The following is a 13,944-nucleotide window of genomic DNA, read 5'->3' as shown; positions in this document are numbered from 1 at the left end:
ATATTTGTAACATGAGACCTTTGTCAATGTTAAGATAATTGGAGAGTGTATATATTTGTATGTGTATTTGTGTATATATATATATATACATGCATGCATATGTGTGTATGTAGATATATGTATGATGTACACATGTATAATGAATATATGTGTGTGTGCATGCTAGACCATGGAAATAGAACAATGAATGTGAAATAGTCCTCGCCCTTAAGAAGACTGCATTATATCCTGTGTTCAAATAAATAAACCTAAGATATGGACAAAGTAAATACAATGCATTTTTTCGATAGATGAGGGAGAGGGGTCAGAGACTAGGGGAAGGTCCAGAAAATTTTAAATACAGTTAAACTATAAACTAAATTTTGGTGGAAGACAGGGATTGTAAAAGACAGAAGTGGGATTACATCTGCAAAGGTACCTAAATGAGATATGGGATGTAGTGAGGAGGAAAAAAATGCATATGGAGACATAAGACCTAGGTTTGAGTTCTTTTTTAAAAATACTATTTAATTTTTCTTTACAATTATCTGTAAAGACAAATTTCAACATTCATTTCTAAAAAAAAGATTTTGAGTTCCAAATTTTTTTCCCTCCTTCCCTCACTTTCTTCTATCCCCCTTTCCCAAGATGCAAGTAATCTGATATTGGTTATATGTGTTCAATAATGTAAAACATATTTTCATATTAGTCATGTTGTGAAAGAAGAAATAGAAAAAAAGAATATAAAACAAAGAAAGTGAAATAATGTGTTTTGATCTGCCTTCAGACTCAATCAGTTCCTTCTCTGGATGTGGATAGTATTTTCCCTCATGGGTCTTATAGAATAGTCTTGGACTATTATATTGCTGAAACGAGCCAAGTCAATCAGTCGATCATCATGCAATGCTGCTCTTACTATATACACTGTTCTCCTGGTTCTGCTTACATCACTCAGCATCAGTTCATATTAGTCTTTTCAGGTTTTTCTGAAATTCATCTGCTCCTCATTTCTTATAACACAATAGTATTCCATTACATACATCTACCATATCTTGTTCAGTCATTCCCCAAATACTGAGCATTCACTCAGTTTCCAGTTTTTGGCCACCACTAAAAGAGCAGTTTTGAATATTTTTGCACCTGTAGTTCCTTACCCTTTTTTATGATTTCTTTGGGATACCGACCTAGTAGTAGTATTGCTGGATCAAACGCTAAGCGCAATTTGATTGGGTATATTAACCTGGAGTCTTTATATTTTTTTATTTCTGAATGCATTTGTTTATTTTCAGTTTCAACCTTTACTCCCACAAGGTTGCAAATTCCAAATTTTCTCCCCATCTTTCCCCTCACCCAAGGACAGTATGCACCCCAACCACCCCTTTCCTCAATCTGCCCTTCCATCTCTCACTCCTCCTTCTGCCAACTCCCTCCCTTCTATTTTCCTGTAGGGCAAAATAGAGTTCTATGCAACATTGTACAACTTATTTCCCAGCTGCATGCAAAAACAATTCTTACTACCGATTTTTAAAGCTTTGAGTTCCACATTCTTTCCCTTCCTCTCTCCCTACCTATCCTCATTGAAACAGCAAGCAATTTGATATAGGTCATACATGTGTAGCCATGCAAAACACTTCCATTACAATCATGTTGCAAAAGCCTAACCACACTTTCTTCTATCCTGTCCTGCCCTCCATTTATTCCTTTATCTCCCTTGATATGCTTTTGCTTCTGATTACCCCTTCCCCCAATTTGCCATTCTTTCTATTATCCTCCCTCTCCTCTCCCCCTGACTTCTTGCAGGGTAAGATAGATTTCTATACCCAATTGAATGTGATATTCCCTCCTTAAGCCAAATCCAATGAGAGTAAGGCTCATTTATTCCCTCTCACCTCCTCCCCCCATTGTAAAAGCTGTTTCTTGCTTCTTTTATGTGAGATTTACTACATTCCACCTCTCCCTTTCTTCCAGTAAATTCCTCTCAACACTTAATTTTTTAGGTATTGTCCCTTCATATTCAGCTTACCCTGTGTATGTGTATGCATACCTATATATGTATGTGTATATGCATATATACATATACATATATGTATGCACATGCATAAACACACATATACACATACATGCATACATCTTCCTATGCATATGTAATATACACATGCACACATACATCTACCTGCACATACAATATATGTATCTATATATACAAATATGTATACACATGTGTGTATATGCATATATATGCATACACACATATATCTCTATCTCTATCATCTATCTATCTATCTATCTATCTATCTATCTATCTATCTATCTATCTATCTATCTGTCTGTCTGTCTATCTATTTCCCATTCTAACTACTCTAATGCTGAGAAGGGTCTCATTATGAGCTTATATTGCCAAGACAATATTCATAGCACTGGTGGTGATTATGAATATGCTGGTATAGTTCGCAGTCACAAAGTATAAAAGATTCTCCATATAGAAAGCAGAAGAAAAACATTTATTTAGATGCCACAAAGCCAAATTATAGAACTGGAAAGCTCAATTTGTCATTTTGACCAAGAAATTAATAATAATGATCACCACAGGGGGCAAAGCCATTCCAAAGCCTTCTCCCCTCTGCTGGGGCCTTCTCAAAAGCAAACACTCAGAAGCCTGAGCCTTGCCATGTCTACCTGCCTGTGTCATCTGTCCTGCACCCAGACTGTACTCACTCACTTCCTCATGGTTCTGCTCCACTCTTCCTGTCCTGCCTGTTCAGCAAGCTCCTCCCATCACATGTGTTTTTGGCTTTCAGGTGACTTAATCAGGTCACATAAGACTATTAATGAATGAGAAAGATCTTTCAATTTAAATTGATATTACAGAGCTACAAATATGTTTCCACATAAGAATGTAAACGTATTAACTTTAATAAGTTACTTATGGCTTCTCTTCCCTATTTACTTGTTTCTCTTGATTCTTTGAAAGTCAAATTTTGTATTCAGCTCTGGTCTTTTCAACAGGAATGTTTGGAAGTCTTCTATTTCATTGAAATTCTATTTTTCACCCTTGAAGTATTATACTCAGTTTTCCTGGGTAGGTGATTCTTGGCTTTAATCCCAGCTCCTTTGAACTCTGGAATATCACATTTCAAGCCCTCATATCCCTTAGTGTAGAAGCTGCTAAATCTTGTGTTACCTAGAAAGTGTTTCCAAAACACTCATTTTTTTTTCTTTCTGGATGCTTGTAATACTTTCTCTTTGACCTGGGAACTATGGAATTTGGTTACAATATTCCTAGGAGTTTTCTTGTGGGGATTTTTTTTCAGGAGATGATCAATGCATTCTTTCCTTTTTAATTTTACCCTTTGGTTCTAGAATTTCAGGGCAATTTTCCTTGACAATTTCTTGAAATATGATGTCTAGACTCTTTTATTATCATGGTTTTCAGGTAGTCCAAGAACTTTTAAATTATCTCTCTAGGATCTATTTTCCAATTCAATTATTTTTCCAATGAGATATTTCATATTATCCTCTATTTTTTTTCATTCCTTTGATTGTGTTATATAATTTCTTGATTTCTCATGAAGTCATTAGCTTCTGTTTTTTTCCATTGTAATTTGAAGGAATTATTTTCTTCCCTGAGCTTTTGGACCTCCTTTTCCATTTGACTAATTCTGATTTTTATGGCATTCTTCTCTCCTCATTGGATTGTTGGACTTCTTTTGCCAATTGGGTGAGTCTATTTTTAAAGATTTTTTTCTTCAGCATTTTTAGGGGTTTCCTTTAGCTAGCTGTTGACTTGTTTTTTATGATTTTCTTGCATCACCCTCATTTCTCTTCCCAATTTCTCCTCTCCTCTTACTTGATTTTCAAAATGCTTTTTGAGCTCTTCCAAGGTCTGAGATAATTTCATATTTTTCTTGGAGGCTTTGAATGTAGGGTTCTTGACCTTGTTTTCTTCTTTTGGTTGTATGATCTTCCTGTGGTTGTATGCTTTGATGTTCCTTGTTGTAACAAAATAACAAAGTAACATTCTATAGTCTTATTTTCCCACTTTTTGGTTATTTTCTATAATGTTAATGGGATTTATGTTAATAAGAGATAAAGATCTTAAAGGGAAAGTTTGCTTATGGGAAGGTATGCTTGCTTAAAGGCTTTCACACATTTTGTTAATTAGGCACTGAAGCAGGAAGGTTGTGATGCCTTCTGGCTCTGAAATTGTTGAAAACCCAGATGTTGGTGTTTCTCTCTGGTAACTATGTATGCATGTAATGACCAGGCAGTTGGAGCTGTCTGTTGATCTATCATGTATATATTGGTTATGGTCAGAAAGTTAAAAGTCCTTTCTGTTGGTCTTTATTTCTCTGCTTGTTTTTTTCTCTCTTGGTATATGTAATTAAAGAAAGTTGTCACCCTCAAAAGTTGCTTTCCTTTTAGAAAAGGATATCAAAGAACCTGTGCTAGCAGGTCATTCTGGGCATGCTAGGATGCTTGCTTGAGCTCTTTGTTAATGGTGGATGCAGTGCGCCAAATTTCATGGGTTTTATGCAGCTGTTTTCAGAGATATCTCTAATGACCTGTAAATTCTCAGTTCCTCCAAAGTTATATGATCAAAGGAGAGGTGTTTATTCTCTCCTGGTTCAGCATTCTGGTTTGGCAGCAACCACAAGAACTCTTTTCTGCTCTGGAACTGTGACAGGATTCCCTTAAGACAGCTGCCACCACCTCTGCCATGTCAACGCTCCTCCTCAGCCAAGGACTGCCACCCAGGACTACAACAAAGATCTGTTGCTAGATTCCCCAACCATCTCTAGGCTGCTGAGAGCTCCAGAAGTAGCCCTCACTGTGGCAGTGGCTGCCACCACCCTGGGGCTGGGGTCAAACCAAGTTTCTCTGTCACCCAGGTGAGAGGGCTTTCCCACTGATTTTTGAAGCTGTCTTTGGTATTTTTGAGTTGAGAAGTGTGGAAACCACTACAGCTGCCAGTGATTCAAGACCCTGAGTCCTGCTCCACTGCCATCTGTGCTAGTGTGGCCCATGCTGGGCTGTACTCCACTCTGAGCTTGGTGCAATAGACTCTTCCTGGTGACCTTCTCTATTGTCTTGGGCTGTAAATCTGTTTCACTCTGTTATTTCATGACTTCTGCTGCTCTAGATTTTGTTTTGAGTCATTTTTACAGGTATTTTGAGGGGTTTGGGGGGAGAGCTCATGCAGGTTCCTGCTTCTACTCTTCTATCTTGGCTCAGTCCTCTCCTAGGTTTGAGTTCTTACACCACCCATTTACTAAGTGAGTGATTTGGAGCAAATTTCTTATTCTCTCTATGTTTCATTTTCCTTGCCTCATAAATGAGGATAGAATTCATAAACTGTTTTCCAAAATACTTTTGTGAGGATTAAATAAGAGTACATACAGAAAATTGATTTGCAACTATAATAATACTAATTTTAATAGTTAAATAATATTGTTTATAATTTTGGTTATTGATTCAATGTATGAAAAGAAATTTTATAATTTTCAAAACCCTGAATAACTTTTAAGATCTTTTTCTGCATCTTATTAATAAAAAATAGAATATGAGATTCTGAACACCTTTAAAAGTATACTTTGTCTTCATTTGTGTTCTTGAATGTAAAATTGTGGAACTTTCTTATGGTTAAGATATATTACCATTATGTATTCAGAAAAAAAAATTAAGAGTATATGTCAATAGGCATATCTATCTGTCTGTATGTCTATCTTTCTGTCTCATTCAGGTTGTTGTAATACTGGACTAGAAAAGTTAGTCTTTGACTTGGATTTGATATGTACAATGAGGAATGAGTACATTCATTTTATCCATGTAAATCACTTTGGGAGCAAATATAGTTCAGTTTCTGAACTACTTTAAAAACTGTGTTGCAAGGCAGTGGAATTCTCTTTTTAGGAATCACTAAATCTTCCTGATAGCATCTCAAATAATATTTGATATGTGCTTGTGTCTCATAAATCCATTCAATCTTAAACTGTCTTATTTAGTCTGTGCTCTATGATGAATCCAATATGATCTGGAAAGAATGACACATTATAAAATAGTGTTTATGCTATAACTAGATTTCTTCTTATTTTGAAAGATGGTATGGACATATGCTGCACTGATATTTACTCTAACACATTCATGCATCTCACTTAGTATTTCAGTTCAATTCAATAAGCATTTATTAATTATCAACTGTGTGCCAGGTACTTCTCAAGGTATGCGGATTCAAACAGAAATATGGAAAAGCCTATGTCCTCATTAATCATACATTCTATTGGTACACTGCACATGCTGTGTGATCTTTATCCTTACATGTTATCCCTTCAGTCCTCCACAAAGTATCTACCAAAACATTGGATGCCTGCCTCTCATTTGTTTAATACCTGAAGTATCCCTGTATACTTACTACTTGGACTGTCACTTCATTATAATTCATAGTACATGACTAGAATAGTTTTTTTTTCTAGTCATAGGTGTACCCAAATATGCCTTTCCCACAATTTATCTCAATCAAGTCATCATAGGCAATGTACTAACTTCTAATTCTACTCAACATGTATTTTACAATACTCTTCAGAGAGTTTGTTCTTTTAATTCTTCTGAGATTTTATAGTATGATTTCTAGCCAAACAGAATTACTATCAGTGTACTCATTTTAAAGAGATCACTGCACCATTTCCTGTATGCACCCAAGATCGATATTTTTCTCCCGTTTAATTCTTGGCTTAGTTTATTATTCATCTGTAGCTTTTGACCAAGATGTAAATATTGATAGACTATTTAATGAGCTGCCCATATAGCTCTATATTTTAATCTGGAAGATGTACTTGTTTCATTCACTTTTGCTTTTCCAATGTAATTAGGTACACTGAAATCTTTTGTACTGATGTAGAATTTTATTGTAGAGGTTTTGAGTGTTCCAAGAATAGATTAAATTAATAGAATCTCATCTGGTAATAGGAATGTTTGAAGAACTTCACAAGGAATAGGAAATCATCCTTTCTTTAGAGCCTTTGGCAGAACACTTTCCATAATGCTGTCAAATACCTTGTGCAAACATATATCTCTTACTTTAACACAATGGTTGACATCAATACTTAGTGGACCATTAAACAAAGTTATTTCATCATTGTGTTTTATTATGTAATCTCATATAGTTTTGGCATATATATGAGACATAACTTGTCTGAGGAGAGCCTTCAGGGCTTAATTTTGCTCTATCTGGTCAAATGTTTTTTTTAAAATCAATAAACACATAATAATCTTATGTTCTTTATACCTCTCAAGAAAGTTGTATGCCTGTAAAAATGTAATCTGCCATAGAGAGATGTCTTCAAAATCCTTCTTTTCTTTTTCCTTTTCCTTTATTTTTCATTTTGCATACTCTCTATACTTGCATAGACAATTCTCATAAATACTTCATAGGAAAAAAGAAAGTCAATATATTGATTGGTTTTTACTAATGTCTCTTCATTCACTCAAAATGGTCCATTCTTTTCAATTCTTTCCATCTTTAAAATATCTAGAACATCAATTCCTGATTTCTTTTAAAGTGGTTACCTCTAGCATGATTATGGTAGTTTATTTTTAAAAAATGATACAGTTGAGTCACTATTCCAGACAATTTACTCAAATGTCATTAACACAAAACAGCAACAACAACAAAAGCCTTTATATGGCACTAATTATGTACCAGGCAATACACTGTGTTAAGTAAACTAGTGATTTACAAAGAGAAATAAGAAACAGTCCTTGCTCTGAAACTTACACTTTAATATAACTTCTTCATGTAAGTATATTATTTTGAAAGTTGATAAGAGTATTACTTTTGCAACTTCACTGCTATTGGCAACATGAATAGACCTTTATTGTTGTTTTTTTTTTATCAGTGGATATTCTTGAGGCAATATGGTTTCACTGGATTTCTGCAGGTTGAACTGCTGTTTGCCATTTTATAAAACAACCTTCCCTATAACTGTCTGTCATTCTTTTTGTAGTTTTTTTTATAATTTCATCTGTTCTCTAGAAAGGGACTGACCATCTTTTACTATACTTAACAGCATATACTTAAATGTTTGGACTATGGATCAAGAAGTTACAGATTATACATCAGCTAACAATTATTTTGTAAATAATCAACGCGTTCCTGTTTATCCATTTCCAGTATTGCTGTTGACAACTTGCTTAGGTTGGTTTAGAAGTACTGCAATTATACAAAATGCCTTTGTATCATTTCTTTTTTTAAACATGCAGTGATCTGACTACATGCCTAAAACTAAGTAAGAAGTGCCTTCTGTGTGTTGTCTATGGCCTTCCTAAGTCATGTTCAATGTTTTTTCATGCTGTCTTCTGTGCTTACATTGGCCAGAACCTCCTTCTTGAATTAAATGTTTATAATTTACACGATTTAAGCTTCTGGATTGTCCTAGAAATCTTTGTCCTTTTAAAAATGTCTTTAACTTCTACTATGTTTTCCTATATGATGTTTACTTTCCTTCCCTCTTCTCAATTCCATATTGAAATTATGAAATTATTTGAAGGACCTCTCAAAGTTCTATATGATGCTCTCCTTCATTTTCAGTGATAGATTTTAGTGAATAAGCTGCAATTATCAAAAAATTAATGAATAACATTAGGTCGGCCTTGCTTTTATAATTCTTAACCTCCAGAACCCTACCTTGAAGAGCACTACTATCATCCATAAAAGATTCTAATACATTTTGAATACTACTTAGCATGAATAGCTGTTTGTGTTATATTCAGTTTCATGACTTGATTTACTGAGTTAGACAAATCACAGTGCCCTAATGGGGTATGAAAGTTTTGTATTCTGTTCCTAAAGGAAAATTGTATTCCCTTAATATTTCAAGATGAACTTATTTTGACATTAAGATGGGATTATGCACCATCCAATTTTTCAAACCAGGCATGCTATTTCATTGATATAGGGAAAGCCTAGTAAGATCTACCCTCTCTTCTACCAATCCACATCTGGATTTGTTTTATAACTTATAGTTTTCATGAGCTATCTGAAACATTGAGAAATTAACTGACATGCTCAAGGTCACACAGCCAGCATATGGGAGAGATAAGATTTGAACCCAGGTCTTTCTTCTCCTAAGGTCAGATCTATATCCTCTATTCCATGTTACCTTTCACTCCAAATTTTACACCAAAACTTTTTTTTACTATTTTTTTTATTATTTTGAGATTATCTTTATGTATTAGAAGACCTGAAGGGTTCTAGACTATTTCAGACATACTAGTGATCTTAATGTATATTGGCCTTCAGTGACAAACTCTTCTATTTCCCTTTTCAACTCCATTAGTATTACATAGACCTCATCCTAGGTGGCTTTTGTGGTGACTTGATGGGAAGCTTATACTACTTGGAGAAATTGTAACTCACCAAATACATTCTTTCCAATAAAATGAAAGATGACAGTACCTTATAGAGAACCCTTCTATTGCATTTTAAAGTCATCTGTTTGATATTTGCCTTAAAGTTGAAATCTCATATATGAGAAATTTCTGATATATGTTCTTTCTTTCAATTAAAATGATCTCCTGGAGAGCACATACTGCATTTACTCTGTTTGAATTCTCAGACCCGACACAGTGCTTTCATATATGTACTCACTCCTTTTTTTCATTTATTTATTCAAGTTTCTAAGTTGTTATTTTTTAAAGTGCTTATGGCAGAGCTATAACTAGGAATTTATATGCCTTGGGCAAGGACAAATATGGAAGCTCACTTGGGTTGTGGTCAGTTGATTGACCTGTGCATTTGATAAGCATAAGTTTTTTATACTGCTGAAACCTGAATCTTTCTAGGAAGATGATAACAAGTACCAGGGGTGTAACTAAGCTTAGCTTAGAAGGAGGACACTTACACATGAGGTCGGGGCTTGATGGGGAGAATTCCACCTGCGATGTAGTTGAAGATAGGCAATGCATGACAAGCCCCATATAAGTTTTCTTTTTTAGCAAAATAGAGAAAATCTTTGGTTTCTCCACTCTTGTTATGACTCTGCTCATGTACCATTTCTAAACCTCACTTTTACTGGATGCTTTTCAAACAAAATATAGAGCATAATTTGACCTAATACATTTGCTAAATGAGTAAATGTTTATGTTTTCCCTAGGTTAGTCCTCTGACACTCCAATTCTACATTTGTTTAGATCCTTGCCACTACTCTATTTTTACTGTTATTGCTCAGATTTCTTTTCAGAGCCTGAGAAATTCATCTGCATAAAGGAACCAGGGACTTTGTGAATAATGTGACTGCAGAGATCTCTATTTCCTTGGGGTCTGATGTCCCTTCCCTAGACCACCTCAATGTTTTGTCCTTCAGGAAAACAGTTTAAAAATATGTTTTGGTACAATCTTCTAGGACCAAGATCCATGCCTTCCGACAGAAGAATATTTTTAATTCCTTTCTCTAACTAAAAGATCATCAGGAATTAATAGATGGGCCACATTGTGATAAAATATGAAGAAGGAGCTGAGGCAGGTTCTAGGCTCTTTGATCTAAAGGACAGTCTTGGGTGTCAATCATTCAGTTGGATGAACACATTAAGGTACTTTGTTCCACTGTTTTAAAAATTGGAAAATTGATTTATTCCACCTTTCTTTTAAGGCTTTGAAGACGTACTAATTTCCTTTGCCTTTTTCATTACTTTTTTAAAAATAAGTTGTCCTTCCACTTTTTAGAGACAGTGATTAGTGGGACATTTCTTGCGATGTTTTTTATTAAAATAACAAGAAAGTGTTTAATGATTTGGGAATATAACAATCCTTATATTAAGTACTTCAAGGAACAAATTATTGGAATGCATTTATTTCAATATGGCTACCCTTCTTGAAAAAAATATTTCACTCAAGCCTTCTCTGGCTTCTTCAAGAACCAGATAAAATCCTGTGTTCTATAGGAAGCTACTAAATCACTCTTAATTGTAATGCCTCCTTTTTATTGATTATTTTCTATTTATCCTGTGTATAATGTAATTGTATATAATTATATGTTATCTCTCTTATTATATTGTGAACTCCTCAAAGACAGGGACTGTCTTTTACTTTTCTTTCTATCCCTAGGGCTTAGCAGGAGCCAGACATCTATTAGTTATTTAATAAATGGTTATTTACTGATTAAACATCAGCCTAGATGTATCCTAGATGGATAGAATGCTGGTCTTGGACTTAGGAATACCAGAGTTCAAAGTTGGCCTGGGATACTTCCTAGGTATGTGACACTGGGCAAGTCGGAGTCTGATTCAATTTCCTTAAAGATAAAATAAGGATAATAATAACACCTACCATGCAAGGTCATTGTGATAATCAAATGAGATAATATGTATAAAATACTTAGCACTATGCCTAGCACATAGTAAGTACTTATTAAATATTATTTTACATACTTATTCAGAGGTAGCTTAAAGTAATATAGTGGCAATAATAGAATTTCTAAACATTAAATAAGCTTAATCATAAATCACACACACATGATATATATATATATATATACATATCACTTTAAAGTTAATCAACTGTTTTTGTTATTGTTTAGTCATTCCATTGTGTCTGACTTTTTTCAGCCTCATGGGTCATAGCATACTAATACTATCCATGAGGTTTTGTTGGTAAAGGTGCTTTAGTGGTTTCACATTTCTATGCCCAATAGATTAAGGAAGAGGCTAGGTGACTTGTTTAGGGTCACACAGTTAGTAAGTGTCTCAGGCCATATTAAATTCAGATCTTTCTGACTTTTGGCCCAGTGCTCTATTCACTGAGCCACCTAACTACCTCTTAGGTTTATAAATACATTCTTTGTTATCTCCTAAGAAATTTTATAGAATTTTTGTCCCCATTTCACAGTTGAAGAAATGAAACCTCAGAGATTTTAAATGTCTTGCAGGGACACAAATATAGTGTCTTATCATTCAAGTCCTAGATATTGTCTCCAAAAATATTTCCCCTTCACCATGTGAAACTCCTTCTGAATGCATATGTTTAGCTGATGTCATTGTTCCTTCTTGTTTTCTTTTTCCTAAGAGAACAATTATTTTCCTAGTCTTGCTTTATGTATTTTCCATCTTAGAAATATTGTAATGCCATAATTTAGATCCATTGCCATTTACAATTTCTCTTTGCCTCACTTCTAATTTGTATGTCCATAGTTTCTCTAGGTCACATTAACTAGAAGTCATTAAGTTTCTATTTTTAGTATCATTACCATTTGTGTTTCAGGTACTTATGAAGCTCTGGTTTAACTCTTTACTCATGACCAAGACATTATGACAACTGCTCTTCTTGATGCAAGACAGAGCAATGATGGAAGAATGTTGGCTTCCAGAAGTGGTGAGCATTTTAATTCTCCACCCTCTCGTTGCTCCATAGCCACAATTGACAGCTTTCTTGGGCTTCTGATATATCTGTGATATTTTTCAGGGAAATCTTCATTCTGGTTTAGGACTACTTCTCAAACTTTTGACCTTCACTTCACTTCAAATTTTTAAGGGAACCTTCCAGTATAGTAAAGAAAGAAACCTGTTCTCTCTCACCTCTTCTTACTGCCTCTTCTCTCTTTCTTTTTGTTTTTGGAAAATCCCTTAAAGGAGATAGCTAAATTAGCCATTAGTTAAAAATCCATGTCTAATGAGTCATTTGGGAAAGGAACTACAGTAATATTTCCTAACCATTAGTCAGATACATATGTTTCATAGTAAAAAAACAAACAAACAAAAAAACAACCCAGTTCATTACAAAAAATTCTTATTAAAACAACAACAACAGCGCAATGATCTATTTTTGGAGTGCCTTGGAGTGTCTTTTTTTTCAGTGCCTCATTTCTTCAATCCCCAATGCAATCCAATCCTCTCCTTCCCTCCAATTGCAAGGCTCACTCTATGAACTGGAAAAGCTGCACTGCTGATGCTTCAAAATGCTAAAGTGCATCAAGGTCGAGATTGTTAATATTTCAAATTTCCCACGTATCGATTGGGGAGGTAAAGCACTAATACATTTGGATAACTAATAATTTTATTTATTATATTCACTTATCCCATTGACTGATAAGAAAATTTGTAATTTTCATTAAATTCCTCCAAGTAAACAAATTTAGAAATGTAAATACCTCACCTATTCAGAAACCGTCTGTTTGGTGTCATAACTTATATAAAATATTACTGAAAAGTGGGAAGTAGGCAAACAATTCCCCAAAAGGTAAAATGTATGCCACAGTTTATGTATAAGAAAATTATGTTTGTGATCAAATTCCTCCAAGGAACCAAATGTATAATGTAAATTCCTTACCTATCCAGAACTCATTGGTACAGCATCCTAACTTCTGCAGAACTTAGCCATAGATGAGAATTAGGATCTACGAAAAATGAATTCTGAGACTAGAAAATATCTGCTTCTAAGTTTCTGAAGAAAAAAAGAAACTATGTATTTTACTTGTAAGAAAGTGTGTTTTTATTAATTCATCTTACTTTACACCCTATAGCAAATCAAAAGCAACAAATTATGAGGAAAGAGAGGCAGCTAGAAGCAAGAAGAGTAGTGGAAACAAAAAAGAGATGACCATGCAAAAGCAAGAGAGAAAAAGAGAAATTATATGGATGTATAAGAATTCAGACGACACAGTCATATGGAGTCATTAAATGTAGTGGTGACTAGTCTTACATACCATAGAGAGTCCTGTAGATATTGCTGTATAGTTGTTAATAAACATGATTTAAAGTTCAGAGAAGCATTTAGTTAGGCAGAGTTGTGTGCATATATGTATACATATATGTGTGTGTGTATACATGTAGGTATATGTGTGTATACATACATAAATATATATATATGTATACATATAACTTGTCACCTAAAGTGGATCATTTTTGGAAAAAAACTACAGCTTAAACAGGTAAACTTTAATTCTCTGAATAGTTCTGCTCTCTAGAAATAATCCACTC

At 34.3% G+C, this 13,944-nt stretch overlaps 1 protein-coding gene across 6 annotated transcripts in view; it reads left to right on the top strand.

Moving 5' to 3' along the window:
• The window catches only part of KHDRBS2 (KH RNA binding domain containing, signal transduction associated 2), a 926,489-nt gene that overhangs the window by 85,591 nt on the left and 826,954 nt on the right, over nucleotides 1-13,944 (top strand). For 2 of the 6 annotated variants that reach the window (XR_011974338.1, XM_072642543.1), the window contains exon 2: nucleotides 12,230-12,340. The exons of the other annotated variants lie outside the window; for them this stretch is intronic. Coding sequence is in view for 1 of the 2 variants with exons in the window: in XM_072642543.1 (XP_072498644.1) it covers nucleotides 12,277-12,340 (64 nt within the window). In the remaining variant the exon portion in view is untranslated. The remainder of the gene's footprint in view (nucleotides 1-12,229; nucleotides 12,341-13,944) is intronic. 6 annotated transcript variants of the gene reach the window in all.

Source organism: Notamacropus eugenii, chromosome 2, assembly GCF_028372415.1.
Source record: "Notamacropus eugenii isolate mMacEug1 chromosome 2, mMacEug1.pri_v2, whole genome shotgun sequence".
NCBI classification, from domain to species: domain Eukaryota; kingdom Metazoa; phylum Chordata; class Mammalia; order Diprotodontia; family Macropodidae; genus Notamacropus; species Notamacropus eugenii.
Note: the sequence above shows the minus strand (reverse complement) of the source record. Positions and strands in the feature narration are given on the sequence as shown.